Source organism: Stegodyphus dumicola, chromosome 5 (assembly GCF_044657685.1).
Source record: "Stegodyphus dumicola isolate Sdum_Otavi_A_Nest chromosome 5, ASM4465768v1".
Taxonomy (NCBI): domain Eukaryota; kingdom Metazoa; phylum Arthropoda; class Arachnida; order Araneae; family Eresidae; genus Stegodyphus; species Stegodyphus dumicola.
Genome location: NC_140772.1, coordinates 198,492,388 through 198,515,107, shown reverse-complemented (window position 1 = coordinate 198,515,107; position 22,720 = coordinate 198,492,388). Strand labels below are relative to the sequence as shown.

The window sequence follows — 22,720 nt, the reverse complement described above, 5'->3', positions numbered from 1 at the left end:
ATTTTTTCCCTTCATTAGCTAATTATTTCCTTGTAGATACAGTTTGCAGAAAAGGATTAATTCCCTTCCTTTAAAATACCAAATCGCTTTCAGGTATTGGTTGGAAATATTACCTGACCCACCCTATGAATCACTTTCTGTGTTGCAACTGATGTTTTTTTAATATTTATTAGGTATTAAAAGCAACAGCTATAGCAATACTAAATTCTTCATTTCAGCAGACATTGAGAGCTCAGGTTTGAATTTTGCTTTTCGTGAAATAGCATCTTTCATTTGATGAAAATGTATGCTATGTAAGTATAGCTGTATTTATTTATGTAAAATTGAAATCCTGCAGCAAAAGTGTGCCTTTCTGAAACATTATAAAATTATTATAAATGTGTTCCAGGGAGATACTGTGTAATTTATATAATGTACTATTGTGAAAAATGAATATAGTGCCTCTGGTTAGAGAGATAAAAATGAAAATAATAATCTCAAAAAGGAATGATGTTTATCCTAATTTCTGAAATTCTAGCTTATTATCTGAACGTTGGCTTAAATGCCCATATTTTTGTTACAAAAGTACAATAAAAAGATTGAAATTATTTAATAAAGATTTGCTGTTACACAAACATCATGATGAAAGCTGAAATAGGCACCGTAAATAATGAAAAAAGATAAATGAGCTTTTAACTTGATTTTTTAAATTATAACTTATTACAAGTGAAACTCTTATCATTTTATTCTGGGGAAAGTACTTTCAAAAGAATGGCACTGACTTCTCAGTGCTGAGGTACATTTGCTATTAAACATGTAAGGTTATAAGGTATTTCTCTCGCCTTCTTGACATGCCTTTGTGGTGTGTGATCTGCACGCTGGGCGCGTATTCTAGAGGTCCGTGGTCCGATTCCCTGCGAAGGCGTTGCTCACTTTTCGTTACTCCTGCTTTGAAATAATCTTTCTCTTAATCTAATCCTGAACTTAATAATAATCTTTCTTTGAAATAATCTAATAATGTCTTTACAAGTGCACCCGATCTAAAAAGGGTGGTGGATGATGATTCTCAACAGCCAGGATTTGGCGATTGGGTCCCCGAAAACGCCAGTCGCCCTTTAAAAAGGCAGAGTATATAAGGTATTTTCCCCGCCTTCTTAGTGTGCCTTCGTGGTGTGGTGATCTGCACGTTGGGCGCGTATTCCAGAGGTCTGTGGTTCGATTCCCGGTGAAAGCGTTGCTCATTTTTCAATTTTCTTGCTTCCAAAAAAATCCTAATGTCTCTACAAGGTTTTATGTAACGAAATTCTTTTCTTATATTAATTTCTTATAATTTTTATCTTTACTGTAGCTTCAGCTTTCATCGGCTCCTAACAGGATGCAAATATATTAGAACAATGAAGTTTAAGAGAAAGCTGATGGCAGTAGTCATTGGCTTTCTCCAAACAAGTCAGAGACAGCTCTTATAGTTAACTAAACCGGCATTAACCAAGAGGTTCTCAACTATGTGAAAATTTCACAGTTTAAGGGAGAGGGGCAATACGATGAGCCTTTGATTCGCCTGCTAAGCATTTAGCTTTAGTTTATGAATATAAAAAACTTCTTTTTTAAGATAGTTAATCATTTTCCGTAATTGCTCTTATTTAATTTACAAAACACATTAGAAACTAATCTAATTTAACTAAATTTATATGTATATTTCGAGTTTTTAGAACGGGGGAGAGGAATGATTGTTTAGCAACAGTAAAAAGGGGTGAATGGGGCAAAGCAATTTAAGAACCACTACGAACCTTTTGCTAGCAATGTTTGCTCGTGTGATTAGAAGGCCTGTGTCCGAGCTTATAATAGGGTTTAGCATGCGAATTGCATATTTTTATTTACTTAATTTTGTATTAGTCCTCTGAGCAGAATCCCTGAAGACTAACAGAGGACGATACAACACTTGACTCTGTACACAGAGCCAAACGTCAGCTTGAAGTACACTGGTTCTTTACATGTGGGTATGATGGATTTCTAGAGAATGAAATAAACTATAATACTTTATTATGTAAACTATAATAACTTGGAAAATTGGTAAAAATAAAATTAATACAGTGGTTAGATAACCCCACACGAGATAGCACAGTCCAAACATAGTTCACTCAGCCCTTATAATTCTCATCCCGGGGAACCAGTTTAGAGATTCACAAACGGTGCTTGAACACCATGACACGACTGGAAGGATATCTTTGTCCCAAACTCCTGGAGGGCTAGTCGACAGGATCTCCGTCTTACAGGAATAAAAGCCAGATGACTTTGGCCTCAAGAGAGCTCGTGTGCTCTTGTCACGGTTAACACTTTTTTGCAACTCTTTGCGTTACACTCGCGGTAAACAGGGGTGACTTCAGTTAATGGGTACTTCCCACATACGTATACATATAATGTGAAATTAAATTAAAATATATAGAAAGAAAAACCAATGGCCATGGGATGCGGAATCGTAAAGCATTTCATTTACAGATTTTGTAGCTTATCCTTTGGCAGCCATCATTCATTACTAGCTAGTAGTTGGTCACTTAAAATAGCTGCTATTCAGGATAATTGCAACTCATTGGTTCGCAATATTTCTGTTTTAATGTAGCCTATCTTCTACGCTTTTAGGCGTACTGAAAACGAAATATCCAATCCTCTAGGTATTTTGGTGTGAAATGCACAAGCCTGCTTCTAAAGGGATTCTGTTAAAAAAAGTGCATTGAAAAATATCTTAAGTTCGTAAAAATTTGGAAAGAAACCTAACGCAAGACATAAACAATGCCATGTTTTATATATACAGTGTATATGTGTGAATGTAATAATTTCATACGTACTTCTAAGAGGTAAATTGTGTTTTGCACAAAGCAATGGGGTTTTTTATGGGAATATTTAAAAGACAAAGTACATGTTAATAAACCAGAGACTATTAGACAGCTGAAGCAGAATATTGGAGAAGAAATACTGAGCCTTCAACCAGAAACATTACGTGGTGTAATGGAAAATGCGTTTAAAAGAGCCAATCTCTGTATCGAGAAGATTGGTGGACATTTGTCTGTTGTCATATTTCATACATAATTTCCATAAAATATACATAATGTATTAAAAAATTAATCAAAATAAATTAGTATTACAAGAGTTATCCGTATTTAACATTAGTAGGTCTTATTTGGCCCACATTATATTAAAAGATACAGTCAGTGAAATGCCGTATGATACTAAAGAATGAATGCAATAAGGGCTTGACTGTCGTCTTCAGAGTAGCTGCCGCGTCTACGGAGCATAAGTAATTCTTAATATTAATATTTCCAGACGCTACTACAGTTAATTTAATATCTCGTGAGAACTGATTGGTTTGTATTCTGTGAAAAATTGTAAAAGAATTGTAAAAGTCCATTGTGTGTTGATAATGCTACATACTTTCTCTTACAAATGCAAATATCATTTTTTCTCTAATACCTTTTTCTCCGAGAAACTATGAAATTCAAATCAGTTTAAAGATCCATGATTAGTGTCTATAAACACCAGCCCTTTCGTTAAAAAAACTTCAACAGTATACACGAACATGAGAAAAATGAATGTTGATCTTAATGACTTACAGTTTTTTAATCATTGCCTGAATTTCAACAAGATATCTAAAACGGATGTGGAAATATCGATTTTGAGTCCAAAGGAGTAATCATCCTTTTTAATGGTAATTTCGTTTTTGCCACATTTTCTTTTCTGTAAACGCTTGTGAAAAAAAGAAAGAATTGTTGTAAAAGATTAATCTTTTGGTTATTTTTGGATAGAATGGTGTAGGTAATAAAGATAAATTTTCTGGAGGTATCAAAAGCTGGCCGATGCATGTGCATCAGTTCTTATGGCCGATGATATTCATCAGTTCATAAAGCCGATGATATTCATCAGTAAAGATTCCTACAGCTGAAGAGACAGTATACGCGTGCAATTAATTTATTACACACTTCGTGAAAATATTGCAAATCATCCCAAAATGTTTCACAGGAGACACAAATAATTCTAATTGTGTCAGAGAAACATATTTAAAAACTGAATGAACTGTGCAAAGAATTATTTCACATTCCACGTTACTCTTCCTAAATAATAATAATAATAATAACTTACGTGTGTTACGGTGCGTTTTAAGAAGACACCTCACACAAATTAAATTTTCCTAAAAATTATAACCAAAACCAATTTAAGCATTGCGTTTTGATTGGGTACCGGATTAACCTCGCGTGGATAACTGGGGATGATCATGAGTAATACTTAAATAAAACATACAATTGTGATCCAAAGTATATATCTGAAATTTTAGTTAGTTTCTGAAGAGGAAAATAAACAACTATCAAATAATGTATGCCAAGATTTATTAAAAATAAATTTCCCCGGGGAGATTAATTATTATTAACAAATTTTCTACAACATAATTATTCTTTCAACAGTTTCATACTATATTATGTAAAAATATATCAATTTATAACCATAGTTTAACTTAAGTATTACACTAGTTAATTTTTATACATTGCACATTTCATATGGAGTACCAGTATGGTAATCACTTAACAAATCATATAAACTCAAAAAAAAAAAAAAAAAAAAAAAAAAAAAAAAAAAACTTAAATTCTCTTAACATTTTAGAAGCTTAAATAAGCAGGAAATTGACATGCGCATCGAAAATTTAAAAAAAATCACCTTATCTTAAAAAAAAAAAAAAATTCGGAAATCCAGAACATTTCATAGAAGTCCCCTGTATCCCAAGACGACTCACCGCCCTCAGAGCACCCAGAATGGAGGAAACAGATCGGACGATGCGGAATAAGGATCTTTCTTTGTTAATCCCTCCTTTGTTGGAATAGTTGGTAATAGAAGACGAAAACATCCAGAAGAAGAGCATCAAGTTTGCTGTCGCAGGAATATGAAATAAATCATCGGATGGAGTTGATTCTACAGGCTTGAAGTTCATCCGTCTCAGGGTTTGATAGACAAAAAGAAGGTGAAAACATCACTTCTGTGTAGCACATACTCCTATGCATTATGCTTTTATAAGTATATATAGATAAAGCCTTTCTGACTGCGTTTAACGGACAAACTAGCCCTGGTGATATCGTAAAGACTCATTTCAGCTTCCCATGGTCTAAACTAAACGCACAACATTTTTCTTAGCCCTGAGACCAGAGTGTGAAGAAGGATAAATGTGACCTTCACCCTGAAATCATCCCGTTTTGTTAAGCAAGGTTACCACCGACGCCAATACACGCTCAAAATTGAGATAAAACCAGTTTTTACAATCACCGCCTCACACGCTGTAAAATTTCTCTTTTTTCCATGGCGTTGAACTAAACACAAATTTAAACATCGCCAATCCATCGCCCAGTCTGTAATAGCTACGAGGGCCGATTTGCCAACCATAAACTCACCCCACCGGAAATCCCTTAGCAGCGTAGGCAAAAGAGCTAGAAATTTGTTAAAAAACAGCGTTTTTACCACTTTCCTCCCTCTTTACCTTCCACACAATGCAAAATGGAAATTTCAGTTAAATAATTTACTGTATCTTAAAATATGTTAACGCTAGATTCTTGAAAGTGATCTTAAATTAAAGAGCTAATTTTTCTGCTTCTAGTGGTATAAATTAAGAATGAGTAAACTTAAGTTAAGTAATATAAAATCGAGATTATTACGTAGAAAAGCAACCGATTCCATTGTGTGTTTCAGCGCATTTACAAGTAACGAGTGGAAAGAACGTACCAATTCTTTCGTACAAAACCCCAATTAAAAAATTAAACAAATTAACACAGGTATTAAATAAAATACATATTGTGTAGCATAAATTTAGAATATTAATAAATTAATTTTAATAAGTCATAATTTAAATAATGAAGTCAATTTGCTACACAACACGTGTCATCAGATGACATCGAAAGGTTATTTCGATTAAGTTCTCTGACACATTTCATATGACTCAACTAATAGTCGTAAATAGTTTTATATAAGTTACAGCCGGCGACTGCTAAAGAAAATTCGAAAGCAAATTGGCATTAAAACTTAAGTAATAATGAAGTCAATTTGCTACACAACACGTGTCATCAGATGACATCGAAAGGTTATTTCGATTAAGTTCTCTGACACATTTCATATGACTCAACTAATAGTCGTAAATAGTTTTATATAAGTTACAGCCGGCGACTGCTAAAGAAAATTCGAAAGCAAATTGGCATTAAAACTTATGTATAAAAATGTAAGGATGCATTTAAGAAGAAAACATATTCTTCACTTGTCCCATTTAGACATAATGGCCTATAAACTTGCCTTTGTGCCGATTTCTTAAGAACTAAAATAAAAATTTATGTTTTAGAGGTTCCTCCCCAAACGGTGAATCTGATGACAATTTATCTCTATGGGCCGTACTAGTACCTTAATGCACTTGTTGACATCTGATGACTTGAAACCAAAAAGAACTATAACATATTTTAAGGTTCTAATTGAGTTGATACTTGAATCTTATTCCCACAACACTACTAGACATTTAGGGATTTAATGCTACGCCTGAGAATAGGATGATTGACACCAGCGGGCCTTTTTAGGAAATGAACTTTTAATGTAAGAGGCAGGACTTGTGCTACAAATAAACCACTAATTTGTGGCGATGTAAATTAATCAATAACAGGTAATTAAATTTCAATGATGATAAAAGTAGTCTAAGACTATACAGGAAATAATGGGAGTTCAATTAAATTTACCAGCACATAAGTTTAAAGCAATGGGCTTCGAGAAAATTCAAAATCCGGGATAATATTTTTTAGATAGAGCTCGCAAAAACTAACAGCGCTCCTAAAGTTCTAGAAACTCTATTTCTGCTAAGATGCAAAACCTTCAGCTTAAATAAACGCAAAGCTAAATTGTATTCTGGTGAAGCATACGGAAAGAAATTAAAATGGAGATGAAAATCATAATTGGTTAATTAATAAGAACCTTACATCATTAAGAATTCTTTACCCTGATTATTTCTGCTTATGAAAATTAGGTTTATGGCTAAACAGCAATGATACTAATAAAACCTTCTAATTACCTGCGGATGAAGGCCTATCCCATAGTATACATTACGAATTCTCTTTTGACATCTTCCTTCTCTCTTCCTACTTAAAAGTCACGTTATAAATTGGGTATGTGTTCATCTATAAGTGTTTCAAGCTTGACCATATAAAAATAGTGTAATGTACGAACACTTTGAATGATTGCATTGCTAAAATATTGAATTATCAGAATTGCTACTAAAGTTCATTGTTGATTAATTCCTTCAGAAATACCGGAATTTTATTTGCCTTATTCTGGGTACTGTCTGTGGCGAAAGATGATTTAATAAATCTCACGGAATGTGGTCTCAAAGCGAAATCGATTTCCTACTTAGATCTTGCCTTGGAATCGATACACAATGCAAAGGAGAATTACCCAGCCTGTAAGTATAAAACTCCTATTTATATACTTAATATAAACGTGAGAATTAGTTGAGATTACTTTTTTTTAACATTACTTTCGATTTACTTGCCCATAGATTATTCGACTCATTTATTAATTTTGTAAATTTCTTTCAGATTACTTTTGATTTAACCTATTGCTTTTCTGTTTTCTTGTTCGAATATTTTTCTTTCATTTCGGAGCAGGTTATATCTTAATGATAATTAAATTTGAAAAAAAAATTAAAAAGCAGTTTCTTAAATTTACTACATTGTATTTTGAAACACAATAAGTATCTTAATTTTTTCTTGATTAACATTTCTATATTTTTTTAAATGTAACTAGTTTTAAAAAGATCATGCAGATGTAATTCAGAAACTAGGCTAATTTTTACATTTGTATATATTTTATATTTTATAATTTTTTATTTTTTATTGCTTTTTGTATTTTGACATTATCATTTTGTATTTGAAATTATTATGTTATTGTTTTCTGTATTTCCCTTTAGTGAGCCGCCAATCCTTCATAGCATAATTTTAATTTAATTTTATCTCTGAATTAATTAATTTCGCAGTATCCTTCGAGACTTTAGTAATATAGAGCATACATGGCCAAACTGCGGCTCGCGAGCTACTTACGATTCTTTGCCATCTGAAATATGACTTGCTTTGAATAAATATAGTTTAATTTTTCTAATAACCATGGAATTTGAAATAGAAATCTTGCACTGCCACTTTTCTTTATGAATCGCTAATTTAATTTCTTATATTATGTATGAAAATGTTTGATAGATTTTAAATTGTGCATTGCTGGTTTATCGCCAGAACAACAAATACGTAGAATTACGTAGTGTACTGATCACTAAAAACTTCTGTCAGATTCCGTTGGATGCCACACTTACGTACTGTATTAGTTAGGGCCGTCATACTGATTATTCAAACATCACTGAAATTGCAATCATATTCTTTTTTTTTTTTTTTTTTTTTTTTTCTGAATTCTTCTATACTAGATATCAGTAAAAGTAGTTACTCCAAAGTTTTGGGGGAAAATGCTTAACTCTTTCTTCTTTCTTAGGTTAGGATCCAAAAATTCGAATGATTTCAGTATGTTAGTTCTTATGTTAATTGTGGGGGAAAAACAACTAACCTTTTAAGCAGAAGCCTAAACAATTTAATAACTCATTTTTTAAACAAATATTCTTTCTTGAATAACAGTTTCTTTGTAGGGCGCGTTAACATATATAATTTAATTCATCCTTTCTAAAAGACTGCTCATGAATATAAAAAAAAAACACTCAGTTTTCCTTTAAATAATGATTTGTAATTTACTCAAATAACATTTTTTATGTAATTGTACTTCAATGAATATGCTTCGGATTCATTTTGCCCAGTACAAGAGATACAAATTTTTATATTTTTGGGACTTAACTTTTCTGATTACAAATCAGTAGATGTAAGATGTATTTAATCATATTTATATGTGATCATGTTAATCACATATAAATTAATTTACTTCAAAAATTTCTTTATATTCAAAACCTGTCTCATTATTTTTAAAACGATATAAATTTGAACTTGCGGCTCTCGAATGTTCCTAAAATCTATCATGCGGCTCCCATAGTCTTGAAGTTCTACCATCACTGGTGTATGGCATCAGCATTTAAAGAAATTAAAGACTTACTTATCAAACATATCGATTTTTTTTTCTGATGCATATATTATCTTTGATTGCAATACAGGTTTGAGCCAACAGTTTCTCAGTAACAGTTTGTAAAATGAGATCTTGACCTTCGTGTTGAAAGGAGAACGTCATCTAAATTACTGTGTTAATGCACAAGAAAGAATTCGAACGTTTTAGAATTTTACACAGCTCATTAGCAACATATCCACACGTATATTTTTAGATGCATTTTAGGAATTGCAAACATTTAAACTCTTTTTTCTTAGGCACTGATTCTACAAAACCCCAAGACTGCGAAGATCTACTTAATGAAGGTTATAATGCCAGTGGAGTATATAGAATTTGGCCCAGGAGCAGAGTCATGGAAGGCAAATCTTTAAAAGTATTTTGCGATATGGATACTGATGGAGGAGGATGGACGGTAATATATATATTATTATCTTTATACTTAGTTGTATGCCTGAACCTTTATCAACAAATTCTTCTAATTTCATGTTACATCTTAATGAAAAAGTAAATTTTAAATTTGACTTAATAATACAAAATGATTTTTGACTTCAGAAATGATTCAAAAATTCATAAAAAGTTTAAATATCACTAAAAACGAATAAATGATGATAGTTGTAATGACAACATTGTCTAAATGACGACTATTTAAAACATGAATAAAAATAGTAAACTTGCCCATAGATGGCACTCACAGGAAGACATGAAGTTCACAGCAGAAGTCCATCTAGCAACTAAATGCGTGGTTCTTTAATTTATCCTCACCAGTGGCTGAATGGTTAAGACCGCTGAATACTTGCAGACCGACCTAGGTAGAAGTCGAAGCAAACAAGCAGGCTTCATAGTGCATTTTTTGTAGTTTTCACCATGTACAGCATGAATGCGATATCAAGTTTATCTCATAAAGCCCTCTGAGAGGTATCCCTCCCCTTAGAATAATATGCCTTGCGTGCTTGGCCACAGTCAAATAACTTAACTTAGCCTTTAATTTGACTTCAGAGGATTTTTTGTTTTGGAAATATTTAGATGCATGAGCATACAAAAATGGTCCTTCTACATTGCCGAAATGGAAAATGTTATAGAACATGAATAAAAAGAGTACGAAAACTTAACTATAGATATTACTCACAGGAAGTTGATATCAAAAGTATGTCTACGAAGTAAATGCTTGGTCCTTTAATTTATCCTCACCAATGGCTGAGTGGTTGAGACCGCTGAATACATGTAGCTCGACCTAAGTTAAAGTCGAAGCAAACGGGCAGGTTGTATGGTGCATTTTTTGTAGTTTTCACCGTGTACAATGTGACTCGATATCAAATTCATCTCACAAGGACCCCTGAAAATTATCCCTTAGAAAAACATCCCTTGTGTGCTTGGCCACAGCAACAGGCAAAAGTGGACGGAGCACCAGAACTTTGCATATGCTCACACAGGTATTGCTCCGTCGCACAACTGTACAAGTCCAAAAACTCCCCACAGGTCCCAAAAGGCACGACATCAAGCAGCTGCAGTGGCACAACACCAAGCAGCGAATGATCGCTACCCATAACTCCATGACCATCCCCTCCGGTGGGGATCAGGCCCTTATTCCGTTGGTTCTGCATTTATTAATTTTGTACGAAATTTACAATTGGTACCATTTACTGTGGTGTATATAATATCGTTTGCAATAATACAATCCCAATATGATATGATAATATAACTTAAAAATTCATAATAAGGAATAAAATTAAATAAAATTGCAATAATATTTAAGGAAAAATAAACGTCTTTGTCTTTCTTAAAGTAAGTCTTTATCATTTAAAAAGTTTGTAAATTGAAAAGTTCCTTCTTTTAATAAGTCTCTGTCATTTGAATATCCTTTCCTTTTATAAGATTTATAGAATTGAAATTTCTTTCCTTCTAAAAATCTTTGTCATTTAAAAATCCCTTTTCTTTTACAGAAATCGAAAATTCATATCGTATTCTTTATAAATAGGCTTTTTATTCTGTAAAGTCTTTGCCCTTATTCATAATAAGCCTTCATTCTATTCGTGCTTGGCCACAGTCAAATGACCTAACCTAGCCTTTAATTTGACATCAGAGGGTTTTTGTTTCCGAAATGTTTAGATGCCTGAGTATACAAAAATGGCTCTTCTACATTGCCGAAACTGAAAAGTGTTATACAACATGAAGCGTATTTCCTTCATCTCGACCTGCCAGATTCAGTTGGCATCAGCAATGTCACATATTTGCTATGCATTACACATTTTAGTGGAGCTCATGTCAGTAATACTTTCTGATAAAGTTAAGAGTTTATGTTTCAACTAGAATACTTATCCATCTGAGTAAGTATTCTAGTGTATGGATGTATATTTTGTTTTATTATAGATTATTCAAAGGAGAGGAAATTTTTTAAGACCTAAAGATTATTTCTACCAAGATTGGGATTCCTACAAGAAAGGTTTTGGCAACATTGAAAGAGATTTCTGGCTTGGTAATTATCTTCTTTAGCTCCCTAATGAATATTTAACATTTCATGAAACTTCCAAAGTTTAACTTAATTTAATAATTCAGTTTAATGCATTGATTTTCATTTTACAGTATGATTCAAGAACTGTTACAAAAAATATTTGAACTTGAATGAGTTTACACTTTATAGCTTTGCATAAAATGACCGAGAGATTCTTAAGGAACTTTATGAGACAGTAAAAACCCCGATTAACGAGATAATAACAGGAACGACGACTACACGTAGCCAAATAAAAACACGTTTAACTCGATAGCTCGATAGCATTTAAAAAACAAACTTTAGAAGAATAACTTGTACCATCATTAAGAGAAAAAACTATAAACAATTTATCTATACTATTAAGTAGTTTATTTCAGGTAATAATTTCATTCGGTCATGTAAATTAAATCAGCATTCAGACAAAGAATAAAATTCAGAAAGAAAGGAAGATTTTTTTTTTTTTTTTTTTTTTTTGTCTATATAATTTTAATTTTCCATAGGAGTCAAATAGGAAACTGAAGACAAATAGCTATGTACTTAATTTATTTTTGCGATATATCAGTTTCTTTTTAATAGTGATTTAACAATATTTAAGTAGTACAGATTATGTAAAATAAATTACTTAATGTAGGGAATATAACCAGTTGTTAAACGCTATGAAATCATTTGCTATTATCAAGTTATATGATGCATTTTCTTCTCTATTTTTTTCCTTTCCCATAGAAATTTTGTTGGTTTGTATTAGTAATTTTCCATTTCTACACAAAAAAATTTAACTTTTATTTTCCTTTATATACGCTTAGGTTAATCCACAGGCCGGTGAATCGGGAGTTGACTGTATATACATTTCGAATTATATTTGTTTTCATAGACAGCATCTCATCCATAAAATTGAAATGTGCCACATAAAAAGTGCTGATTTTCGTAGTTATTGTCATTGATCCTTGCCTAGGAAAGAAGTAGTGAAGATGAGCAGTAGAAATAATGTTTGCGCATACGTGTGACTTCTAAGTGAAGTAGTTCTAAGAATAAAGATATAACTGGAAATCAGATCCAGCAGATCCAGCGATTTGAGGAGCTTTCTCATCCTGAAAAATAAATCTCAATAAACCATGTACTCAGGTTGTTGTGAAATAGAGACATCCTTCAGCAACAGTTGCTTATCTGATAAGCTGTGTATCTGATGATCTCTGTGGACCATTTAACTGCTAATGGGGCAAAGTCATGCATAAAGTTATCAAGACTAATGTTCCTTCTAATCTGTTTTACGAACATGACGAATCCTGACTACACAGTGAGTTTGACTACAAACTATGTCCTATGGAGTGTAGCAAGGATGACAAGATGAGAAGGGTTAAATTACCCTTTATTTTCCATGATATTACAGGCGCTCCCGCATTTCGGGATACAAAGACGAACCACTTGTGGTCTGAACGTAAAAAAAAATATAAGAACTACTGACTAACTAAAATTTAAATAAAAGCTAACTTTGAATACTTTACACAAATGACTAACACTAAGATTGGCCTTTTAAATTATTGCGTATGTAGTACGCAAAATGCGGAAAACTACAATACGTCTTTAGCTTTCGAGAGGAATAAAAACTCTGGTCTTAAAGGCAGACAGCAACTGATGGCAAGCTCGCGTGAAATGCAGTGGCAAGGCGACTCACTTTCTCTCCATCTAACTCTGCTCTTGGCAAAAAGCCACAACTTAAATACTTAAGCGTTAACAAGTACAATTTGCATAAACAAGTTAACGCGTTAATTCTGGTCGGAAGTGGAAAATAAGAGAGGATAGTAAAGTTTTAAAATAAAATAAAAGTTAGTAAAACTTAAGATCATTACAAAGTGACTATTCATCATTAAATTCCATACGAAATTTGAAAGTAGAGTTTTTTTCAGCACAAGCAAGAAGGAGTGATGCTTCATTCTGCCTGAATGTCAAAAAATGCAAGGCGGGCTTTTTTCGCAAGTTAGGAAAGTTTTCTTTTGGACTAGCATAATACTCGTCTGCGACAGGGAGAATTCTGAAGCTACTATGTTCAGGATTGTGAAGACTGTTCCCTTTTGGTAGATATCATTATTATTCAATAAAATTCCTTAAACAAACCATAGTTTTACGCATTAATGTGGTAACTGTTAAATTACTTTGTACGATTCTAGCTAAATTAAAATTTATTTTTGTTGACTAGATCTTTACTTGAACTGTGAAGCGAATTTTCTGTAAGTTCAACTTTATCAATGACAACGAACAGAAAGTGTGAAAAAACCCTTTTGTTCAACTCAAGAAAGGATTTCCAGTCGGCCTTCCTGATGCTTACAAAACTAAGCAAATCGGCAATGAATATGCACGGCTGGCAAAATAGCAAGCTTACATATCAGCGAAACAACGTGGCCGAAAGGCAGAGCATGCTCTCTTTGAAGTAATTGAGACGCCAGCTTAAATAGTATCTTTGTGCCCTACTTTGTATATCACGCGAAACTGGAGACATGAAAATGAGGAAAGATAGAAAAGCTATTTAACTGGACAAAACTTGTTAGTTTAAAACTAAAATAGCATACCTTACAACTTTATAATTTCTCATAATACAATTTTTTAGATGTTTACTGACTTTTGCATACTTTTTTTAAATGCGTAGGTTTTCGTAGATTGCTTGAAAGAAAGCCGTGGGTGTATTGTCAATGACACAGTGTTTATCAAATGTGATATTTACTGATTTTGGAATACTTTGGTACTTTTACAGGTTTTCATATATTTCTCGATGGCAAGGTAGATCGTAGCTAAACGAGAATATAGCATCTATAGAAGGTCTTATCGCTTTCTGTATTGTTCTTTTATGTGATTTTGCATCTGTTCTACGTTCTGAGGATGATTGTTAGATTATCGTTTCAACGTTAATATGGGGTATATCGATGCTGTCTACCTCCCTTTAAGTAGAATTTTAACAGACATCGTTTAGAAAACAGAATTTTAAAAGCATGTAAAAATTTCGGTACCAGGATACCAAGTGCAGTCACTGTTCGTAAACGTTTGAGCTATGAATGGCCAAGCAATCTATGAATGGCCTAAACTGAGGTAATCACTAACTGATTTAAAGCTGGCATTTAAAGCACTGGGTGGGGCGTTTTATATTTTTCTATTCTTATATTAAAATTAAAAATATTTTTAGCATTGTAGATTGCATTACCCTCTGCAGAGTTGTCAAGTACAACAAAAAAGAGCGGTAGTTCCTCGTATATTTCTTCTATTCTTCGTGTGAGTTGTTTTACCTTCCGGACAGGGAATTTCCTTTCCATCCATTTCCATTTCTGGGATTCCTTTAATTACAACTTTAGTGGCTTTTTTCGTCATCAAACAGATACGTGTGATAATTTCTTTTTAATTTCTCTAGTTTCAGGGTAATATTTCGATAATATTCGGCAGTTTTGGAGTAAATAATTCCTTCTTAATTGTGATTCATATTTTTCACAGCAAATTTTTCGTAACTTACTATCAAGTTCAAGCCAATTTAGGTTATCCTATTTAATTACTATAGAATGGATACTTTTATCTTCAGTGTTGAAGACATTATCTGTTCTGTCTACGGACACTTCAGAGGGAAGATTGCTGAAGCGATTATCGATTATTTTGGGAGATGTCTGATTTTATGGTGCTGTCATCAAGGATTTTAGCGAATTTTCTGGGGTAAGACCAGTCTGAGTTTTATATCTGTGGATTCTGCTCTTTTGCTGGTTTCGGCTATGTCCTTCATAAGGTTTGGGAATATTTTTTGAAGTTTTTCATTTTTATCGGATTTTTCTTTTTCGGCTGCTATTAATTTTTGTATTTTTCTTTTGTGTCTGTAATTTATGTAATCATCAGTTTCTTCATCTAACATTTGCTTAAAGATGGAGTCGTCTTCATTAACTTGTTTACCGAATTCAAACTCATTACCATAATTTTCAATAGCGGCTTTGTAAATGCTTTCTTTTTCACGTTGATTTAGTTTACGATTAATTTGAGCATCTGTAATATCCGTCATCGTAATCTTCATCGAGCTATTTCTACTCGTTGACTTATCAGATTCTTTCGCTACCCACATTTCGAAAGAGATTGCAGCAGAACATTAGAAAAGCTATACTTACGGAGCACTTCAAGATGCAACATTCAGGTACCAAAGCTACCGTCTGAATGGGAGCACGAATGGAGGCCTGCGACCAGTTTTTAATCTGAACGGCCTCCACATTCCGAAAAATTCCCCAATTTGGGAAGAAACTCCACTCAAAACCGCGAAGAAGAAAACAGTACAAAAATGTCCACTTTCCCCCCTCAGAAGTTCAAACAAGTTCACGCAACTTCCGCCTTTAATCGCCATTTGGCCAAAAAAGGTAGTAACCCCTTATCTCACACAAATCACCCTACCCAAACACAGGAAACGTGAAAGTGACTTTGTCCTCCTACCGACACGTACGCTATCCAAACTAATTTTAACACTCGAAAGAATTTAACCGGATTTACAAAATTTAGATAATTAATCGGGCATATCTCTAATTCTATTGAACATATCTTAATGAAAAGATAAAATTTTTCTGATTAAGTAGTTTAGGTTTCTTATATAAATAATCAAATTAAGCAATTTTAAACCTCAATATTACGTAGAAATTCGACCATTTGCCCAAATGTCTTATTCGTGTTAGCTCAGAAAATAAGTGAGAAACAGAGTTTAACTTAACTTACAGGAAACCCAATTAAAAAATGGAACGATTAATTCTTTCATTAAATAAAATAAGATTGTGTAGTATAATTATATTATATAGATAATTGTGTAGTATAAATTGAATAATTGATAAATTCATTTTAAATGACTGCAAAGTGATACATAATAACGTTAATAAAGTTAGTATTAATTCAGTAGACTTAAATTAACTACACAACTGTTGTTTTATAAAAACGAAAAGGGAATTCTTTAACGCATGGTTTTAAATGCATTTAATAGAGTAAATTAAGATTATGTTTCTTTTCAGGAAATGATAATATCTTTGCACTAAGTAGTCAAAAGATTTATTCACTTCGAATCGATTTAACGGACGTTGAAGGCAACACGAGCTATGCTCTCTATGACGAATTTTGGATTGACGATGAAGCTCATAACTATACATTGCACGTGAATGGTTACAGCGGAGATGCTGGTGAGAAAATTTTGCAATTTTAGAATTTTGTTTTATTTATCTTTTTAAAAGCGAATTGTATTCAATAGATTCAGTGAAGAGTTTCGTGTTGCGAAAATACTTGTATATGGGTTTGTTTCACGACTACTATGTGAAAATGACTGCTAACAAGTATATTCAAGTATTATTTCTAAATATCCATTTATTTAGCAACTGCGGTTACCGTATAGAGCCTTACTCTTTTTGGAAGCATAAAATGTAGACACCACGTAGAAGACGGAGTAGCGAATACCTCCCTGTGTCTTTAAAGAGTGGATACTGAAGAAGAAGGTTTTAAATAACCTTTTCATTTGAACTAAATTTAACAAGATCCATGCACTCGGTGCTTAAAATTCACCACCACTTGTGGCTGAACTAAATTTAACAGAAAATAAAAATGTAACGAATCACAATAAATTTGAATGGCTAACGTCTGGCTCCTTAGTTTTCTAAACGCTAAATCGCCTGCAAAGAGCAAAACTCGGAACTAATTCCGCTATACCGTACTTTCGCTACTTAGGAACTCTTGAAACGCAGCTTAAATACTGCTTCTGAAACACGGTTAGATTTTGCTTACTACATCATTTAAAATTTACATTCCAGCAGGAAACTGAAATCAGGAGGAACAGAAAGTCGAATTAAAAGTAATTCGTTAGAATAAAATAAGATCTTTACAACTGACTAAATAGTTTTAAGGCTATTCTTTGCTGAGAAATACACACTTTTGCAAAACAATCGAAGGGCCAAGAAGGGCTTCTGTGATCGTGACGAAATTTGGTATGCAAAAGCATCTTGTTCGAACATGCAAATGATCAATGTTTCAAGGCAAATGAACAGGAATTGTGATCATAGCGCGCATTTCTGATGCGCAAAAGTATAAAAGCAGTAACAGAGGCGGAAAACTTATCTTTTTTTGTTGCTGCCATTGCAATTCCGTAAAGAAGCAACTAAAAATGCCATTACGTCGATATCAAAGACCTTACAGACAACAAAAATGACTTTGAACGTGGTCGCATGAACCTGGGTGGTCATACCGAGCAATAGGCCGCCACCTGCAGCGTACAGACACTGTTGTGCAAAGATGTTGCCAGCAATGGTTGCTACAAGGAAATTTCCGACGAAATGAAGGCTCTGAAAGGCCAAGGAGCACAAATGCGAGGCAAGATAGGATGATTGTTCGCCAGGCCCGAACCGCCTCAACGGTATCATTGTCGACTATTCAACGCACTACAGCCACGTGTATACCTCCCATGGTACCGTCCACTATATTACGGCGCTTCTCTGAGGTGGGGTTACGCTCACAGAGGCCTTTAAGACGTTTGCCTTTGACCCCACAACATCGGCGGAGTCGTCTGGAGTGGTGTCGCAGCCGATCATCATAGCTGCAATCAGAATGGCATCATGTAGTGTTCAGCGATGAATCCCGCTTCACTCTTGAAGCAGATGACCACCATCTTCGTGTCTGGAGAGGACCGGGCCTGCAATCCCAATGAGCCTTTGTTTTACAAAGGCATACAGTCTTAATATCTGGTGTAATGGTGTGTGGCTCTATTTCTTATGACAGCAGGTCATCTTTAGTCATTTTCGGTACATCTTTAACAGCTCAACGATATGTTAATACCATCCTGCGGCCAGTTGCATTATCCTTCATAGCAAATCATCCTGGGGCCATAACGTCTGGAGCATGGTAGGCCGCCAGATTTTGGCACCACAAAATATCGCAGATCTGGAGCAAAAACTGATGAATGCCTGGCAGAATGTGTCGCAGGATGACATTGGGAACATCTGCCACTTCTTGCCTCGATGAATTCAAGCATGCATTGCCGCCAAGGGCGGTTCGACCAACTAGTAATTTGAAGACTCAATGGGTGATTGTGAGCCCTAAACAGGTACTATAACCTTCATTTTTAACTATTTTATTAGCTGTGTATGAGCTATACGCATATTCAATTTTATGAAAAACCACCATGGTGCTTCGATTTTTTTGCAAAAGAGTCTATATTAGATGGAGTGTTATCGCATAATCTGCCGTCGGCTCTTATCGAAGTAACGCGGCATCATGTCCATTGTGTGCACGTGTCATAGGGTTCATTCAGGGGCAGTTTTTCCCGTTTATGAAAAATTAATACTCTGGAAGTATTGATTTAGTATGACGTCCAAGCATATTACAAGATATTTGATGAGTGTGGCCATAACTATCCTTTTTTACAGTATATCAAACCTCTAACGGCTTGTTAGGATCGGTTGCTAGAACTTTGGTAACAAAGCGACATATTTTTATTACAAATGAAAAAAGTCAGAATAAATGCAAACAGTCAAGGGTCAAAAGAAAAATATGTACAAAATCGTACAAAAGAAACAGTAGAGAGCAAACAATGTATAAATGCGAAGATTGCAAAAGACACTAGGACTGAGTATATAAATCCATTCTTAAATGCAGAGCAATAACCATTACCATTTTTATCCTGCCTTTTTTGTTTTTTAAGATTTATTGCTCCTTTGTGAATTTACATATGATAAATAATAGATATTATTTGATATATTACATTATGTTATGTTACTAAAAACATAATTTAAAATATAATAAATTATTTTGAAGAATAAAAATTCAAGAGCAACTCGGATTTGCCTGATACGCACCTCAGAACGTTATTAAATATTATTATCAATAGCGAAAAAATTAATATGGACAACGAACGAAGACCATTTTTAAAAAAAAATTGCTTTAGGCCCATAGGTTTCAATGAAATACAGGAAAACGTTTTATGATAAAATAAATTTGTACACAACATGACTGACCACTGGCGAAGATCGTCCTTGATGTAGCATCAAAAGCGTAATTAAATCTTAATTTCTTAAAAGGGAAAGTGACCTTAATGTTTTCACTTCACTCTAGCTATTTGAAATACAAAAATTCTCATGAAAGCGCTGAAATAATCTTACCTAAAATTAAAGCAGAAAATTAATCGATAACTGGTAAGATGGTAATTTAACCACTACTACGATCTACTATTCTAAAGAATTATACATTCACTTTGTGCATGATCTCATAGTATAAGCAATTAGTAAGTTCAGCTATCAATTGGAACTGGGGCAGACGATTGTACCATGTTTTTGCATTTCTCGCACAGAAAAATATACAGTTCACTACATTGACAGTTTTATTCTTTCTGTCTCCGCCTTTTTTACCAGCCCAGGTCTCCATTTTTGTATCCTTTTAGCAGGGAACTCGTTCTGCCGTTTTTAACTTGGTGAGAGTGTGAAATTACATGCAAATGAAATGTCAAATTTGTTTTTAAGCATGATTTGAAATTTCACTCTTGGACAGGTATCAAATAATTTCTGACCTTCTCAGTCTGAACAAATATTTCTGTCTAGCTGAAGCCCTGAAAGAATTTTTCTCTCTTAGTAATTTCTCATAATAGAAAACTGGCAGTGAGCGCAAGGTGACTAAGCAACTGAAAATTATCTCCGTACTTTTATTTTTGTACAGAGCTAATCGTTATGAGAATTTGTGCTTGCGTCTTTTGTATGATATCAGCGTGAGAGCAATGCCTGAAAGGTTGTCTGCTATGAAAAACATCTATCTTAAAAGCAGAATATCATCGTGTGTTTTGCTGTCATTAATTAATAATTTTACTGTCATTAAGATTCTATAATTGTTTAAGATTTGTTTCCACAAATTAACTTTTCGAATTAAAGTGAAAAACTGAACAAGTTTTTCGAAAAATAATAATTACTTTTTTTAATGCTTGTTATTTTCTTACATTCTTAACGCGTTATTTATCAAATTTGCTCCTTCCTTTTCTTCTTCATTTTTAAGTTCTGCTTATTATCATTGCTCCCTCTGATTCCTTCTTAGGTTCTCTCTACAATTTAACTTACATTTAAAATGACGCAGCATGTGAAGATATATTTGAATACAAATGGTAAAGAATATCGCCAAAATGCCTGCATTTCCTTAATCTTTTCTATAGTGAGGTAGTCTTGACAGTGCTTTAGTTAGTGATCAAGGAGCAAGCATGCCACACTTGTGCTGTGAGTTGTTTCAGTTTACTAGCTATAACACTAAACTCTTTACAGTCTTAGTTTACTTAGCCTTCAACCTGAAAGTGCTTCAAGTGTTACATACATATTTTCTGTTACTGAGTTTGCAATCTGTGCATCAGTATTTGTTAACTGTATCAAAACCTGCCATTTTATGTTCGGTGACTATAATTTAGTTTTTTTTTTTACATAACGAATACATCTAACACAATCTATCCTAAAGTAACTGATGTAATTTAATAGATCAAACAAAGTATTAACACGAAGATAAAAGGGACAAAAATATAAAGACAAGACGCAAGACATACATTTTTAAATACAAAAATGTATTTTAAAAATTACTAAAGTAATTATCAACTACGTTTTTCCTCTTTCAAATATGATGTACTTCTCAAAGAATCATTTTTTCATTATTCGGCTCCAGAAAGAAAAATCAGGAACGATATTCAACACGCTTTCAGGGCATAGTTTGATGCAAATCTTTTTCAATAAGTACCGTCTTACAGAAAGTGATAGAAAGTTACAGTTTAATAGAAAGGCTTTGGGTCAAAAGATGCAATTTTAAGGGATAAGGTATTGAATCATCAGGCCGGTCAACTAATTTCCTCACTACCACATCGATCATTACTTTTCGAGGAATTTAACGTTGTTAGATCCCATGTTTTGTCTTTTTAATTGATTGATCTAAGCAAAGTTCAGCATCGAACAGAGCTCATCTCCAGAACAGTAAAACATTGTATGCAGAGCAGAGTTTTACCTGTACATCAAACTAATTTTAGAGGGCATACGTTTCTAGAAAAATTCTTCTAAACATCGTTTCGCATTCATAAGTGTGATGCGATTTTAAGTCATCCAAGTTTTAATTTGAGATGACCTGTGATGAAGACCAGAAATCCGTTTCAGAATACGAAGATCTCACATTAAGCTTTTTTAAAATCAATAAATCTTAAAATTTTCGTTAAAGGATTATTAGTTATAATCGTAAAACTATTAATTGTAATATTTATCAAAAACGATCGCGTTATTAGAAATTTTTCAATCATTTTGAAATATCCACCGCATCTCATAAATCTTTAACTATTATACGTTTTTAGATTTTACTTGTTTATATTTTATTGCTTAATTTACGTAACACTAATTTTCACGGTTTAATAGTTCTTTATATGAGCGGTAAATCGTCAGTATCGACAGAATCTTAATATTGTATCTGCTTGCGATTTATTGCTATTGCTGACGGCTGGATTGTTGTTATTAACTAGGTAACTATAGAACCTGAAGGAGAATTTAATACAGAGATATAGTTAAGAAGCAAAGTTTTCAGAAAATTGAACGTTGTAAGAATGTAAATAAATTTAAAATGTTACAAAACATTTATAAAATATTAATTAAACTTTTAAAATTATGCAAAATCTTTGTAATATTTACTGTAATGTAATTAATAAAATTTTCAATACTATTAATTTTTTAAAGGTGATTCACTTCATCTAGCACATAACAATCACCAATTTTCGACCAAAGATCGAGATAACGATGGCCTTATTAACAACACTTGTGCTCAACTCTACAAAGGAGGCTGGTGGTACAATGCCTGTCATGCATCAAATTTAAATGGACTCTATTTGAGGGGAAAACATGAGAGTTATGTTGATGGAGTCGCCTGGTACACTTGGAAAGGTGACCATGAGTCCATGGATACTGTGGAAATGAAACTGCGATCCAAGGATTTTACCTCTTCTCCAATATCTTCAGATTTTATTACAACTCAGTAAATTAGTATATTAGAATGTCATTTGTTGCTAATTTAATAAATTTCAAACTAGCTAGAATGACATTGTATTAAAAAATAAAGCATAGTTTTATTTGTTAA

The 22,720-nt window shown here is 33.3% G+C and overlaps 1 protein-coding gene across 1 annotated transcript; it reads left to right on the top strand.

Annotated features, from left to right (window-relative positions):
* The first annotated feature begins 152 nt into the window (after positions 1-152).
* Positions 153-22,720, top strand: LOC118194364 (techylectin-like protein). Its single transcript, XM_035365548.2, has 6 exons — positions 153-293; positions 7,287-7,441; positions 9,387-9,541; positions 11,497-11,602; positions 16,624-16,788; positions 22,324-22,720. Exons 1-6 carry the CDS (start codon positions 277-279, stop codon positions 22,620-22,622), a joined length of 897 nt encoding a protein of 298 aa, XP_035221439.2. The 5' UTR covers positions 153-276; the 3' UTR covers positions 22,623-22,720.